Genomic DNA, 16,593 nt, shown 5'->3' with positions numbered 1-16,593 from the left:
AAATACTGGAGTGGGTAGCCTATCCCTTTTCCAGCGGATTTCCCTGACCCAGGAATAGAACTGGGGTCTCCTGCACTGTAGGCAGATTCTTTTCCAACTGAGCTACCAGGGAAGCCCATAAAGAGGAAATAAGACTGCACAGATTAATGATGATCCTGCTGCTGCTGCTAAGTCGCTTCAGTCATGTCTGACTCTGTGCGACCCCACAGACAGCAGCCCACGAGGCTTCCCCGTCCCTGGGATTCTCCAGGCAAGAACACTGGAGTGGGTTGCCATTTCCTTCTCCAATGCATGAAAGTGAAAAGTGAAAGTGAAGTCGCTCAGTCGTGTCCGACTCTTAGCAACCCCATGGACTGCAGCCCACCAGGCTCCTCCATCCATGGGATTTTCCAGGCAAGAGTACTGGAGTGGGGTGCCACTGCCTTCTCCGATGACGATCCTAAGGAACAGTTAAATCTCTACATCTGGGTACCTCCTCTTAAATTGTTCTTTTTTTTTTCTTTTAAAGAGTTGAGATATATTAATCCCCAAATGCTAATTTATCTTCCCCCTGCTCCCCACCCTGTTGCTATCCTCTCTGGTAACCATCAGTTTGTTTTCTTTGTCTATTTCTATTTTGCCATCATTTCATTTGTATCATTATTTCAGATTTCACATATAAATTCTATCATACTGTATTTGTCTTTCTTTGTCCGACTTATTTCACTTAATATGATAATCTTTAGGTCCATCCATGTAGCGTTATTTCGCTTTTTATGGATGAGTAATATTCTATTATATATATACATACACACACACATATATATCACATCTTCTTTATCCATTTGGCTGTTCACGGACATTCAGGCTGCTTCCATGTCTTGGCTACCGTATATAGTACTGCTGTGAACACTGGGGTGCATATATCTTTTTGAATTAGAGTAGTCTCCAGATATATGCCCAGGAGTGGGACTTCAGATCATGAAGTAACTCCTTTTAGTTTGTTAAGGAAACCTCCATACTGTTTAGGATTAATATACACACACTACTGCTGCTGCTAAGTCGCTTTACTCGTGTCTGACTCTGTGCGACCCCATAGACAGCAGCCCACCAGGCTCCCCCATCCCTGGGATTCTCCAGGCAAAAACACTGGAGTGGGCTGCCATTTCTTTCTCCAATATACACACTGCTATATATAAAAAAGATAAAAAACAAGAACCTATTGCATAGTACAAGGAACCATATTCAATATTGGGGTGCTAATAATGTTCTATTCCTTGGCCTGGAGGGGGTGATACTCAGATATATTCACTTTCTCATAATTCATTAAGCTGTACAGTCACAATTTGTGCTCTTTTCTATTTGTGTTATACTGCAATAAAGCTAAAATATTTTGTTCATTTGCATTTTTTAAATAGATAAGGAAACATTCCGTTTCTCTAGTAATTAATCAGCCATTTGCATCTGTTAATGTGCTCTGTCTATTTGGGGGGTGGTTCTTAAGTGTGTATTATCTGCATGAGCTCTTTTAGTAAGTATATTTATCTAATGTCCTTTATTCACAGGAAACGTTTTATATTTTTGGTTTTAAATTTCACTTGCAATTTTTGGAGGTCAAAAGGTTTTAGTAATCAAATTTATCAATGTTTTCCTTTGTAACATATCACTCACTCCCAATATGCTCAGAAAACCCTTTCCTATCCACACGTCAGAGAAATAATAATATTTTATTTGAGTTTTAAAATTCCATTTTAATAGGCGTTATCTTAAAAATAAACTTTTCTCTACTAACGGAAAGCTACTTTTGAAGTGCTTTTTCCACACATAATAAGAATAGGCATGTAGTAGGTGTTCAAGATACATTCGCTGATTGGCTTCTCTTTCTGTTTTCTTAAACCTATTTTTATAAACAGTTTGATGTTCAAATGGAGAGTGTGGAAACTAACAAAGTTCCATTAACAGAGGAGATCCAGAAAACGTGAAATGTCACATTTGATTAAAAAGAAAACATCCGTTAAACCTTAAATTGAAAATTAAAAGAAAATCTCTTGGCTATTTAATCTGGGGGTGCTGGAAAAGTCCTCTACTTTAAATGGAAGAGGTGCATATATATGAAAAAGTCTATTGGGCTGTATAATTAAGAATTGTGTATTTTATAGTATAATGCTAAACTGAAATAACCAAGTTGGTTTCAGTTAAATTTCAATACCAAATGTAACATCTTTATGATACCATAGTTCAAGATCCAAAATGAATACTTCAAATTTAATATACACTGTCAGAAGTTCTGAGTAACAGCATTCAAAATACCAGCAGAAATAATGAACATCACCACCATCTATTCTATACTGACTCCATGTGAAGTTCTGTCAAAGGAGACAAATTTAAGCTCTTAGCATATGAATTTCAAACAAGTCAGAAATATGTCAATTTGAAGTAATCTCAAGTGTATATAATAATAATTAAACATTAGAAAGGTAGGGCTTCCCAGGTGGTTCAGTGGTGAAGAATCTGCCTGCCAATGTAGGAGACATGGGTTCGATCCCTGATCCAGGAACATCCCACAATAACACGGAGCAACTAAGCCCACTCACCACACTACTGAGCCTGTGCTCTTAGACCTGGGAGCCTAGCTACCAAAGTCTGTGTGCCCCAGTGCCCGTGATCCGCAACAAGAAAAGCCACTGCCACGAGAAGCCCGCACACCACAACTAGAGCCCTCACTCTCCACAACTAGAGAAAAGCCCCTGCAGCAACGAAGACCCAGCAGAGCCATAAATAAAAAAATACAAGTTAAAAAATAAAAACTAACTTTTATTTTGTTTTTATTTAGAAGGGTAGATGATCTAAGCTGACGATAACACAGAATTTGTCTGAGGGAAAAGGCATAATGTTCAAAAAATAATTATACAAAGAGCCAAGTGATAAAAGGTTCTTTGCTGAGGAACACACAAGACACATAAGAACCCTGAATTTAAGGATCCTACCGAGTTTTGTGCCCCTCCGCCACCTGCTCCTCCCTGCAGAGGCCAATCTCAGAGCTACAGCAGGGGCTGACCTTCCCCAGACCCTCATCTTATCTGTGAGCATCAGGGGAAAGGAAACCCAGAGCACTGGGCTGAAGACCTTGGTCAGAGGAGGTCCAGCTCAAGTATTTTACTAATTTAGTAAATTAGGTTAAAAAGGAGGTCAGAGCATCTGCTCAGAAGATAGAAATCCTCTATAAACTGTAAAGAACTATAAAATAGTAATCACTGTTACAAGGAGAACAATGAAAAAATACAGTCCTCGCGTGTTGTGACTCTGAAAAGTCTGTTAAAAGCATGGGAGCCAATGCCTCTGGAAGGTAAGGGTAACACTCATTTCTCCTTTTATTCCCACACAGAGGTACATGAGGAAATGCTTTCTCAGTGCACGAATAAATATAGCATCAAATAATCAGCAAAATGTTTTAACTGTGCAAAGTCTTTTCAAGTTAAATCTATAAAACAAGTACAAGTACAGTAGGAAGAAAGAAAGTAACTAGGACCTTGAGTTGATGGAGGAAAAAGGTGGAAAATTCTTAGAGGATTAAAAACACCAGGGGAAAAATGCTTGAGGAAGATTCCACAAAAATATACAGCACAAAGTAACATTCCACAGATCTGAGGCTGGGTTTCAGTGTATCCTCAGAACACAATGACAATTACTTACTGGTTGTAAAGCTCTGGATGCCTAACTAAGTTCTGAATGAATTCATTCAGTCCTGCTCTTCTCTGTTTAATAAAATCTGTTAAGAGAGATAATACTATTAGGATTATTTACATCAGACTGTAATTATCATCAATACAGTTATATAAGAATAGACCAACACAAGAGAATGAATTTTGATTAAGAAGTTATTTCTTAATTCATACTTCTTGATATAAAATAAGGAATAAATATTTAACAAATATATTTTAATCTATAAATATGATTATAACATTAAAATAAAGCAGGTAACATATTTTGCTGAAGAAAATTCTCCCCCACAAAAATGCCTATTTTAGGTTCTAAACAGACTCACTACAAAACCTGGAGTCACCAGTTTGCTTCGTCCAACTCCTTGTATACTTTCAGGTAATGGATAAGAATTAACACTATGACACTGATGGCTGAAAGTCATACTAACTGAAATACACACAAACAAAAAACAAAAACAAGCGTAATCAGGAAATACTGAAATCCTTGCAAGTGGGAATGATGATTAACTGGTTAATTATTATGAAAACTCTGCTGCTAAAAATAGGTTTTTATCTTGTATAAACCTATTTCTCTTCAGAGGTTAAAACTGAGAAATAAAAGTGTTTTCTATGTAAGTCACTGAAGACAAGGGTCATGCCTTTAAATGTATTTTTAACATTAGCCCTTAACACAGTGTCTTGGAACATACTTAACTGATGTCTGCAAATGAATAAATAAAATACCAAAAAAATGATTACACATTTTAGCATTTGTCATCTCTAAATTTCATATGCCAATCCTTATCTAACTTACATTGTTTTTGTTCTTTTGTAATTTTATTTTTCAGTGGTAAAGATATCCTTCTTTTTATAAAAGTACCCCAAAAGTAATTTATATATTGACCCCAAGATCCAATCAGCAAAAAGGTTTGATATTAAACTATTCAGAATATAAAAAAGTATATCTAACTCTGTGTGTACTCTACAGAAAGATCCTTAAATTCAAAGTGAAATTTTAACTTTGAAAAGTATAGGCAAAAAAAAAAAAAAAGAAAAGTATAGGCAGTTCAGTTCATTCAGTCCTGTCCAACTCTTTGCGACCCCGTAGACTGCGCATGCCAGGCTTCCCTGTCCATCACCAACTCCTGGAGCTTGCTCAAACTCATGTCCATCGAGTCAGTGATGCCATCCAACCATCTCATCCTCTGTTGTCCCCTTCTCCTCCTGCCTTATCTTTCCCAGCATCAGGGTCTTTTCAAATGAGTCAGTTCTTCTCATCAGGTAGCCAAAGTACTGGAGTTTCAGTTTCAGCATGAGTCCTTCCAATGAATATTCAGGACTTATTTCCTTTAGGACGGACTGGCTGGATCTCCTTGCAGTCCAAGAGATTCTCAAGAGTCTTCTCCAACACAACAGTTCAAAAACATCAATTCTTCAGTGCTCAGTTTTCTTTATAGGCCAACTTTCACATCCACATATAACTACTGGAAAAATCATAGCTTTCACTATGTTGGCAAAGTAATGTCTCTGCTTTTTAATATGCTGTCTAGGTTGGTTATAGCCTTTCTTCCAAGGAGCAAGCATGTTTTAATTTCATGGCTGCAGTCACCATCTGCAGTGATTTTGGAGCCCCCCAAATTAAAGTCTCTCACTGTTTCTATTGTTTCCCCATCTATTTGCCATGAAGTATTGGCAGAAACAACCCTAAATTCTGCCTCAAGTATGTAAAACTTATCTTACAGAGATTGGTAACCACCAAAATAAAGTGAAAAGAAAAAGGAAATGACACATATGGACTTAAAAGTTGCAGCATAAGAACTCGGAAAGATATGTGGGAAAATTCTACATGGTAGCTGCCAAACACGAGGTTAAAAGAGCAACTTCTTTTTTCATGGTCTTATTGTCCCATCTTTGGCTGGTAAGGGCTTCCCTGGTGGCTCAGAGGTTAAAGCATCTGCCTGCAATGCGGGAAACCCAGGTTCAATCCCTACCTAGGTCAGGAAGATCCCCTGGAGAAGGAAATGGCAACCCACTCTAGTATTCTTGCCTGGAGAATCCCACGGAGGGAGGAACCTGGTAGGCTACAGTCCACGAGGTCGCAAAGAGTCAGACATGACTGAGCTACTTCACTTCCTTGGCTGGTAAAAGCCCCCATCAATTGTGCTCCTGTGTCCTTTTGATAAAACATCAGTCAGAATTCTTACACAGCTTCTTTGCTTTCAGGCAAGCTGTCCTACGATATCTTGCACACTTCCTGCCCAGCACCTGGAAATGGCACTTTTCCATGGAACTCTGGTTCCTTTAAAGGGGAAATGGTATTTAGATGGATGCTAAGGGTGTTTGCTGCTCCTTATTTGTTACTGTTTTTAGGCATTTCCAGGGGAGAGAGCTAGGAAATGTGTACTGTTCTAGAAAGGGAAAAATAAATTGTGACTTCATACTATATTCCCAAATCAAGTTTAAAAATCACAGGACTTTTTTAACTTAAAATCTCCAGTTTTATATTTGTATCTCTTTCATCTTCTGCTTAAAATTTTGGTTCTCATAACACTAACAATCACAAAAGAACTCTATAAAATTAACAATAAGATCACTGAATGCAGAGTAACATTGCTTTGTGTGCTTTTTTTGCCCTTAGCATACGTCCCATGAGGAATATACAGGTTAATGTCCATGTTTTAAAGTCATTTAAAATAATTATTCTCCATGCGTTTCACCACCAATTAGGTTATAGATTTTTTCCTTGCTTATTTTCAATTGTTAGAGACCTCCATATTATGCATATTATGCAATATTATTGCATTTATTTTTGTTTTTAAATTGCTTAAAATATGCAAAGCTATGAACAAGATTCATCCAGAGGTGTCTTCAGTTGACCTCTCCTTGAAGTCATCAGTTTTCAGTTTTTGATTTATTCTTCCATTATTTCCTTTCGAATATTCACATCCTTTCCTACACAAAAAACATACAATGTCCAGATCTGCACCTTGTTTTTTCCACTTAACCAGGTATTCTGGAGATCACTTCACAGTAATGTACAAAGAGTTTTTTTGTTCCTTTTCCCAGATGCATCATATTCCAAAAATGGAAGGCTATTTCAGTTGTTTCCAGTTTTTACTATTAAAAACAGTGCCACAATCCACAGTCTTATACATACATCATTTCCTATGCAGTTTAGAACAGATCCCTAGAAATGTGATTTCTTGGTCAAAGTGAAACGCATGATAGTTTTGCTAAATATTACCAAATTTCATATGGTTTGTACCACTTTGTATTCCCACCAGCAAAACATGAGAATGTCTGTTTCCCTAAAGCCTAATTAAATGAGCATTCTATCAATCTTTGATTTGTTGAGTATAACTTGGGTTTTCCAAAAATCTATGGCATGTAGTCTATTTAACTGTTGCCAAGTCATATAAAATATGCTCATGACTAATTTCCAAATGTTCAATAAAAATCAATTTTTAGTGTCAAATAATTAATCCACAAAAACATCAATACCACAAGAACTTGTCTGGTATTTTGCCTTTCACAATGGAATAGCAATGTTGCAAGTCTTTATCCCTTTGCCTTCTTCCCTGGATAAAATGATTCTGACTTCAGGGTTTAATTGAGGGCTCCACAAAACTCTAAACCTACTTCCAGTCTCATATTAATTACTAATATGTGGTTTGAGTCACCGTAAGTGTCTTTCCGCCACTTCAAATTAATTAATTCTCTCATTCCCCCAGGTCGGACACATCAGTTGTCTCTGATTCTACTCTATGTCTCCTTTACCCAAGCAACCACCAAGATTTTTTATAGGTTTTTAATTAAAAGAATTCTTACATCTGACTCAATTTTTATTTTTATTTATTTTTTATTATTTAACTTTACAATATTGTATTGGTTTTGCCATATATCAACATGAATCCGCCACAGGCATACACATGTTCCTCATCCTGAACCCTCCTCCCTCCTCCCTCCCCGTACCATCCCTCTGGGTCGTCCCAGTGCACCAGCCCCAAGCATCCAGTATCGTGCATCGAACCTGGACTGGCGACTCGTTTCATATATGATATTATACATGTTTCAATGCCATTCTCCCAAATCATCCCACCCTCTCCCTCTCCCACAGAGTACATTTGAATCAGTTCTAATGAGGTGGATAAAACTGGAGCCTATTATACAGAGTGAAGTAAGCCAGAAAGAAAAACTGACTCAATTTTTAGCCCCATTTCCACCCTACTTGCAGCTCTCATTCTCTAACTGGAGGACTCCTGGAATATTCCCTTCACCAGCCTCCCAGTCTCTATCTTGTCTTCCCTCTGCTGTGCATACTTACATATACACGGTGGGTTTCACATTATATTGCCATTTTGCTCAAGTAACTCTAAAGCCCCCAGGCTGCCCTCCACAATGTTTTTCAACCCATGCTCTACAGACATACTTCACTGCTGCACCAACAAAGCAGTTCCATTTTTATTTGTTCTACACATGACATTTTCTGCATAAGATTTCACTATTCTGCAGCTAAAGAGAATACAAGAGAATAAGAGCTCAAAAGTCACTGGTCTACAGAGTCAACCCACGGAATGTGTAATCTGACAGTGTTGTGCCAACTCAATCTTCTATTAATGAATTCATGTAATATTTATTGAGAACCAAATATTTACTAGGCATCATAAATAAAAAAGATAAAGTATCCACCTTCGTAAAATCTACACCCAGATAAAACAGACTGGTAGGACAATAAAGTGTGCTAAGTTCTCCCAAGAGGAAAACAATCTACATAAAATAGGAGAAGTGAAAAAAAATTGGGGAAATGAGAATCCTTTCCAATCCAAAGGTTCAGAAAGTATAGGAGAATAAAGCGTCTTCAGTTGAGAGGATTACAGGGGATTCCAGCAGCCTGCGGCTGTGGGGGTGGGGGGGAGTCAGTTTTAATTAAAGCAAGAATGTGAAAGAAATATGAAAAAGATGGAGGGTAAAGGAGTTTGTTCATCATGGACAGAACTGCACTGGGTATGGTGAAAAGGTCTGGGAGACAAAGGAACAGTGTAGGGTCAGGCTGTAGAGAGGAAGCAAGATAAGTGGTTTGAGAGCTCATATCCTGAGTAACAACCAAGAAAGCAGACACTCAGGAATCACAGGTCTGATGGTTACAAGCAAGTTAGCTGAGGAGGCAAGATGGTGGGGAGAGAGGAAACTCAATAGCTTGTCAGGATCCACCTGTGGCATAGACAGATGACTTTACGTATGGAATTTCTAGTGGATAGAGATTTCTGTCTAATAAGTAGATATTTGTGTACTAGGTTGATTTCTTAAAGTCTAGTAAAAAAAATTTTTTTGCAGTTGAGGCTTCAGACATACATACAGCCTCCAGATTTCTGAGATCCTCCTATGTGACATTAGGCTTCCCAAAGGTGAACAATAGGATACTTGGTATCCCATTCAAAGGCCTGAAAGGTGCCATGTACAGACCACACATTTAGTAAATGTTTCTGGATATAACAAGGAATGCCTCTCATGGTTAGGAAAGTAATCCACATTATCCTTAGTGATCAACAGATTTATCTGAAGCCAGACCACTTGAATTTAACTTTCAGATCTGCTATTTATTAGCTGTATGTGAGCCTGGGCAAATTATCTAACATGTGCCTCAGCTTCCTCATCTATAAAATAGTGATGATAGTAAAACCAGCCTCCAAAAGCTGCTGTGAGGAGTGAATGAATTAAAACATATAAAGTATTTAAAACAATGCCTGGTAATCAGGCATACAGCCTGAGAACCATCAGCTTTGCAGATTTACACTACTATCCAGGGCAATGAATATGTTAACTGCTTCTTCAAAATTTAACATTACTCATGGCTGGTCTAAGAATTTACTGCCTACCTGGATCAAAATTATCACCAAATATTCTCTTGGCAGGAATCTTCAGGGCCATAGCAGGAAATTGTTTCCTTAACTAGAATTGAAAAAAATATTACATAAACTTACTATATAAGCTTTTAGTTATACACATGCCAAAATAAAATACAGTCTAATTTTCAAAAAAAATTCCATCATAAAAACCCATCATACTTTTAAGTATATCATGATTAAGTGTACAATATTAAATTATGCCAGTAAAATACCATTAATCTGGCTAATTCTCTTTTGTCCCAATAAAACAATTAGTATCTTTGTGACCTTGGATAAGCTACTTAACATCTCTGTGCTTCAGTTTTCTTGTGGAAAATGGGGATAATCTGAGCACTTATAGATTTGCTGTGAGGCTTAAAATTGTTTAAGTTAAGTACTTGGACAAGAACCTGGGGTATAGGTTTTGAATACCTGTTACTTACTCCCTGTTTATGATGTCAGGAAATGTAACTTCTGTGTTCTGACAGACTGGCAATTGTTTTCTGAGAAAGCTGATGAATTTTCAATTTCCTCTGCTCAATCCTTCCTCCTGTTAATATTCTAACACATTTGTCTCTTAGATTTGCCTATCCCCAGAGAAAAACAACTTGGTCCTGAAGAAATTCAATTTAGGGCAGTAAAGCCATAAAAATGGGTAAATGCTTATTTTTACTATAAGCCTGACATCACTTGACATCAAAGAACCACGCATATACTGTCTTTATACAGCCTTACCAATCCGTTCATTTCTCTAGTAACTTTAAGTGTTTTAGAAACAAACAAAAAAACCCAAACATATACTACATACACACACACACACACACATACGCATACACACACATACAGTGTGCGTTTGTGTGAGAGAATACAGATATATCTCCAATGACAGGAAATACAAAGAATAAGAGAGTGAATTAATCAGTCTAAACTATGGGCAAGCTGTCAGCAAAATTCAGATAAAAAAATCTGTAGAGAAACGACCCTGTTTTTTCCAACAAAAAAATTGTACACAAAAGAGAGGTGGAGGGGGAAACTTAGTGATTATAAGACAACTCATAAAATCAACTATATTTCAATAAAAATTTTTTAAAAAGTTAAAACAAAAAAATAAAATTTATAACGATTTGTTTGAAAAAAAAAGACACTTAACAGGATTTTCAACCAGTCATATGAACACTGAGTATTTGCTATTAAAGCATTTTCATTAATTATTGTGATAATGACATTGTATATTTTTAAAGAATCTATCTTTTAGAGATATACACAGAAATATTTACAAACAGAAAGATACGATGTTTGAGATCTGCTTCATAATTATAGTGGGCTGGCTAGGGATACAGATGAAACAAGAATGACCATGTACAATAATTCTTGAAGATGGATGGTACATTATCTGATGTTCTCTATTTATACTAGTCTAGTTCCATACATGTTCAACAAGTTCTATAATAAAAAGCTTCCAAATGCAAACTACAGTCATAAAAAACACATGTTTACAGATTGAAAATGTTATTTTTTTCTCTTCCCTTTTATTCTAAATGGGCTTCCCAGGTGAATCAGACAATAATCTGCCTGAAACGGAGGACACATGGGTTCGATCCCTGGGCTGGGAAGATGCCTTGGAGTAGGGACTGGCTCCCCACTCCAGTACTTTTGCCTGGAGAATTAAATAAACAGAGGAGACTGGTGGGCTACAGTCCATGGGGTTGCAAGGAGTTGGACACGACTGATGTGATTCAGCATGCACACACATGATGTTTCTAAAACTGGCTTACCTGAACGTGGAATAAATGCTGAAGACACTGCAGCAAAAATGGCCAGACCCATATCGCGATCTCTCTGCTCTAACACTTAAAGCTAACAGTTGGGCAATTTAACTAGAAATAAATAGCATGATGATTCGAAGAAGGCAATGGCACCCCACTCCAGTACTTTTGCCTGGAAAATCCCATGGACAAAGGAGACTGGTGGGCTGCAGTCCATGGGGTCGCAAAGAGTCGGATACGACTGAGCGACTTCCCTTTCACTCTTCACTTTCATGCACTGGAGAAGGAAATGGCAACCCACTCCAGTGTTCTTGCCTGGAGAATCCCAGGGACGGGGAGCCCGGTGGGCTGCTGTCTCTGGGGTCGCAGAGTCAGACACGACTGAAGTGACTCAGCAGCAGCATGATGATTTACAATTATTAGAAAAACAGATAGAAAGGATTTATTTCTAATATTCTATGACACTGAAATGTATTTTAGACTACACATCTATATCTTCAGTAGTTTATCTGAAGTCCTCTCTCACCCTTTTTAGTAAGCATTCCAAAATTAGGATGATTTTAAAGAATCTCTTTTCTGCTTGTCTGATATATACATAAGTATTGTTTAATCATCAAATAATTCCTTCAGCTTCCAGTTTTCTCAGATGTTTTAAGTAAAAATCTTGTAGACTGTTACTTACAGTATTGTAAAGTTTATCAAACTCTGCATATCTCCTGAAGACAAACCACTCACTCCTGCCCACTGAGACCAGAACTTTATAAACCTGTAGAAATTAAAAATAATAAAATAAAATTTGAGGAAAACTCCCCACTAGCTATTTACATATGCAAATAAAATGTTTTCATACCTATGAAATAGATAATTAAACATTAATATTTATATACAATCCTCCAAGATACACAAGTATACCAACTCAAACATTTCTTTTATCTTGTTGAAAGGTGTTTTATTTTTTAAACGGTAGGAAAAATTTTCTGTAGTTTTCAGAGTAACATAATGAACACCCGTGTACTCATTATTTACATCTTCTGAATTCTGGCATTTTTCAATTCTTGTTTCAGATTTCCTGGAGAAGGCAATGGCACCCCACTCCAGTACTCTTGCCTCGAAAATCCCATGGACGGAGGAGCCTGGTAGGCTGCAGTCCATGGGGTCGCTAAGAGTCGGACACGACTGAGCAACTTCACTTTCACTTTTCACTTTCCTGCATTGGAGAAGGAAATGGCAACCCACTCCAGTGTTCTTGCCTGGAGAATTCCAGGGATGGGGGAGCCTGGTGGCTGCCGTCTATGGGGTCACACAGAGTCGGACACGACTGAAGTGATTTAGCAGCAGCAGCAGCCCCAAGAATAAAACACAGTTTCAACAGATGACATTGCTCTCTTCTTTCCCAAAGGTAACCACTACTCTGAAATGATAAAGTATTTTCAAAAGTGATGCCTGGTACATAGTAAATACTCAGTTATTAGTTCTCCTCCTTTCAGGGCATCTTTTACACAATATTTTTCAAACCAAGACTTTATTCTCATATTTCCTATGACTTTCTTGCCTGTGTTTTAACATTTTCACGCACACATAATTTCATATAACCAGAGTCAACAACCCTATGAAGTAAACAGAAAAAATATTACAACCCCTATTGCAGATAGGAGGAAATGATGGCCCCATGAAGTTAAATAACTTGCCCAAGTTCACAGACTTGTGAGACTAAAATCTAAATATTCTAACCTCCTATGCACTAGAACAAGAGTCAAATCAACAGTTATAATACAGAATTATCTTTCATAGTCCATCCCACAGAGAGGCTCAGAATATAATTCAACATAACACAGAGAAAACAACTTGGACCCCAAAGATCTTTTTATCATTTCTAAAAACAGCAAGTATCTAGGTGTATGAAGAAAAACTCACTGATGTATGTCTTGGGTTATCAACCTCACTATTTTACAGTGAAGATTAGGGGAAAGAGATGTTTATAATACAATTGTCCACAGTCTGTAGATAACACAGTACATTTACTTCAGAAGATGGCCAGAAAATTTACTTCAGAAGATGGCCAGACAAGCATTTACACAAACTATCCTTTCGCATGAGAGACTGGAAAGCTCCACTCACCACTTCATAGTTAGATAATACTGTGAGCAAAGATCTCTCTGACACTGTGTATGTTTATGAAGTATGAACTCTGAAGTACTGTTAAAGATAAGGTCACATTAACAGACCCACAGTCAGAAGGGCCCCACAACGTAAAGCCATACCCTCCCATGAGAAAGGGGACAAAGTCTCACCTGGAAGGTGAAGCCAACCCATTGCATTAGTCACCTGGATAAGTGAGGCAGAGAGAACAAGACCATCCAGGCACCTTTACATGAGCTGCAAGGGTAAGAGAGCTTTTTGGTGTTACCTCTGGTGTTAACCCAGAGGACATTCGGCTGTCTTACAGGAAGCTGTTGGGTAAGATGTCAGAATTGTTTATAAGATGACATGGCTCCCTTTGGAGAGAGTGCAGAAGTAGAGGAAGAAGAACCTAATCCGAGTGCCGGCAAAACAGAGCCACGTTTCTAAAAGCAGACTACAGATTTTATCTCCCATGGTAGTCAGCATCAGCTGGGCCTGGAAGCAGGACTCCTTCCAAAGGATCAGAGACTTAGCTTTATATGATTATGAGCATCTTGAACAAACAACATTGTCTGTGCTGACTTCCTGACAGGATAAGGTGGCTTCCCATGGATACTCGAGTACAGCCAAGACTGGAACCAAACCTAGGTTCCAGGCTGAGGCAGCTCTGCTCTCTATTTATAGGAGCTGAGATAAAGCCCTGTGAGGTTACTCATTAGCAGGATGATTTATGAACAAGAGCTTACTAAGTAAGTTCTAATAAAATACAAGTGAATAAAAAAACCTTTCAAATTTGAAAAGACACTCTCATTTGCAAAAATACACAGAATTTAACAAAACCAAGTACAATAAATCTTATGAAGTTTTTTTTAAAAAAGATTTCCTTGTTGCTTGTCTTGCACCAGAATTTAAGTTCCTTGAGAGCAAGGACTGCCATCATGCTTGCTACCCACTTATCTCCAATGCCTAGAACAGCAGCTGGCATAAGAAAAAAGCTCAAGGACAGTTCTCTGAGTGGATAAATCAAAGTATAATTTAGACTTGGTTTAAGTCAAGACTTTCTAGAATGCAGTGCATTTTTCTGAGAGAAGCTGAACTGAATAAAGTCATTTAAAAGGCACATGAGAACTATTCATAAAAATATTACTGAAGAGTTAACGCAGTGTCTATTTTTGTTCCCAAGTATTACACAGACATGCTGAAGCTGGACAGAGTCTGTGCTGGGTTGGGTGGGGTCTATCTGCACTGACTAGAACCAAGCTTGTCGAGGACCGAGGACTGTACTACAGTGGTCAGCAACAAACACAAGAACTTAACCCTCCTTTCTCATTCAACTTCAATGCCACAAACACTTACTAAATGTCCATGTCTGATCTAGATATGGTGATATGTGATAGTGAGGGAAGTGATAGTGAGGGAAGTTGTTGCTTCAAAGAACAAGTTCAGGAGAAGTGCACATAAATAAACCTAAAGGTATGTCAGGTGGTGATAATTGCTATTAAAAAGCTAAACAGGGTAAGTGGGACAGAGTGTGAAAGAGGCAGGGTGACGTGTGAAGGGGCAGGGTGACGTGTGAAGGTGCTATTGTATAGCAGGTGGTCAGTAAAGTCCCTCTTTGACAAGGTACCATCTGAGCATCCGATAGGAGGAGGTGAACAAGGTGATCTAGAGGGAGCCTCAGAGAACTCCAGGACAGCTCTGGGAATAGCTGGTAAGAGTGACGCTAGAGGCCTCCCTCACCCTTTCACAGAAGACAAGGAAATACTCCTACCATGAAAAACAGGACCCTTGAGATAACCCACTGCATGTATCTGCTATGGATGAGCTTCCAACAAACTCGGCAGGAGGTTCTGTCCTTGAAGGAGAGAACTTACCAAAGTTAAAAATAAGGAGATGGAAGGAATGAAAACTGCACATTCTACTCTGCTACCTAAAGTATACTGATCTCTGGTTTAACATCAATATGATGGTTTTTTCCTCTAATATTTATTTACTTTTGGCTGTGCTGGGTCTCCATTGCTGTGCGCAGGCTCTCTCTAGTTACGGCGAGCGGGGGCTCCTCTCTAGTTGTGGTGCGTGGGGTTCTCACTGCGGTGGCTACTCTTGTTGCAGAGCAGAGGCTCTAGTGCACACGGGCTTCAGTAGTTGTGGCATGTGGGCTCCAGAGAGAGGGCTGAGCTGTTGAGGCATGTGAGATCTTCCCAGACCACACATCAAAATCTTGTCCCCTGCATTAGCAAGCGGATTCTTAACCACTGGACCGCCAGAGAAATCCAACGTGATGTCTCTAAAACTGGCTTATATGAATGTGGAATAAACGCTGAAGATAATGCTACAATGTCTGAGGAGAGTCAAATGGCCAGACCCATGCTGCAATCTCTCTGCTCTGGGCTTGCATGCATGCTGTGGAAGCATGTTCATTAAGGAAGGGAGAACAGAAAATGGAAGGGCTGTTCCCAGCTCTCTGTCTGAGGCTCTGGGAGAAAACCACCATTAGGGGGCCCCTACCTCGTTAAGAAGGCAGACTGGAGTGGTCAGAGGGTTTAGTTTAACTCCTCAACCCCTCCTGTGATGTGGACTCTGGCAGGGGCCAGGTTGCCCAGTGGTCAGAGCCCAGGACAGACCACTTGAGTGAGGAGCAGTGGAGGGCACACAGAGCCTCAGTGGGCTCCACAGCCACCACGGGGCCAAGGGGAAGCTAAGTCAGCAGTCAGTCACCCCCACTCGCCAAGCCAACAAAGAACAGATTACAGATCAGTCCGTCAACGGCGGATGCCAGTGGTGGATGCAGGCATGAGGCCCAGGGTTGGATCAGGTCAACCACAGCCAGAGATTCACCAGACCCGTCACTCTACACCTGGAATGGCAAAGATCTAGAGGATGACAAGAAAGCCGGCATTTGCCAGGCTACCATGAGGTCAGTCATCCACTGAACAAACACTGTGAAAGGGGACACCTCTCTGGCCACAAACCACGATGCCAAGCTGGAGAAGGAGCATGTGTTCACATAAGAGAAAGAGACCACAATGAAAAAGACAGCCTAGGCGTTTTTACTTAAAAGAACTGCTTACATTTTCAGTCAAACTGTTAAACAGGATGGGGTTAAATGAGTTTCTTCATAGTGCTCAGTGGGTGGGGCCT

General features: G+C 39.0%; 1 protein-coding gene across 6 annotated transcripts in view; it reads right to left on the bottom strand.

Moving 5' to 3' along the window:
• The window catches only part of SGK3 (serum/glucocorticoid regulated kinase family member 3), a 109,827-nt gene that overhangs the window by 27,933 nt on the left and 65,301 nt on the right, over positions 1-16,593 (bottom strand). For all 6 annotated transcript variants that reach the window (XM_061438890.1, XM_061438891.1, XM_061438894.1 and 3 more), the window contains 3 exons: positions 12,014-12,097; positions 9,557-9,629; positions 3,673-3,748 (listed from right to left, as the gene is read on the bottom strand). In XM_061438890.1, coding sequence (XP_061294874.1) covers positions 3,673-3,748; positions 9,557-9,629; positions 12,014-12,097 — 233 coding nt within the window. The remainder of the gene's footprint in view (positions 1-3,672; positions 3,749-9,556; positions 9,630-12,013; positions 12,098-16,593) is intronic.

The sequence above is a fragment of the Bos javanicus genome, chromosome 14, assembly GCF_032452875.1.
Source record: "Bos javanicus breed banteng chromosome 14, ARS-OSU_banteng_1.0, whole genome shotgun sequence".
Lineage (NCBI taxonomy): Eukaryota > Metazoa > Chordata > Mammalia > Artiodactyla > Bovidae > Bos > Bos javanicus.
Note: the sequence above shows the minus strand (reverse complement) of the source record. Positions and strands in the feature narration are given on the sequence as shown.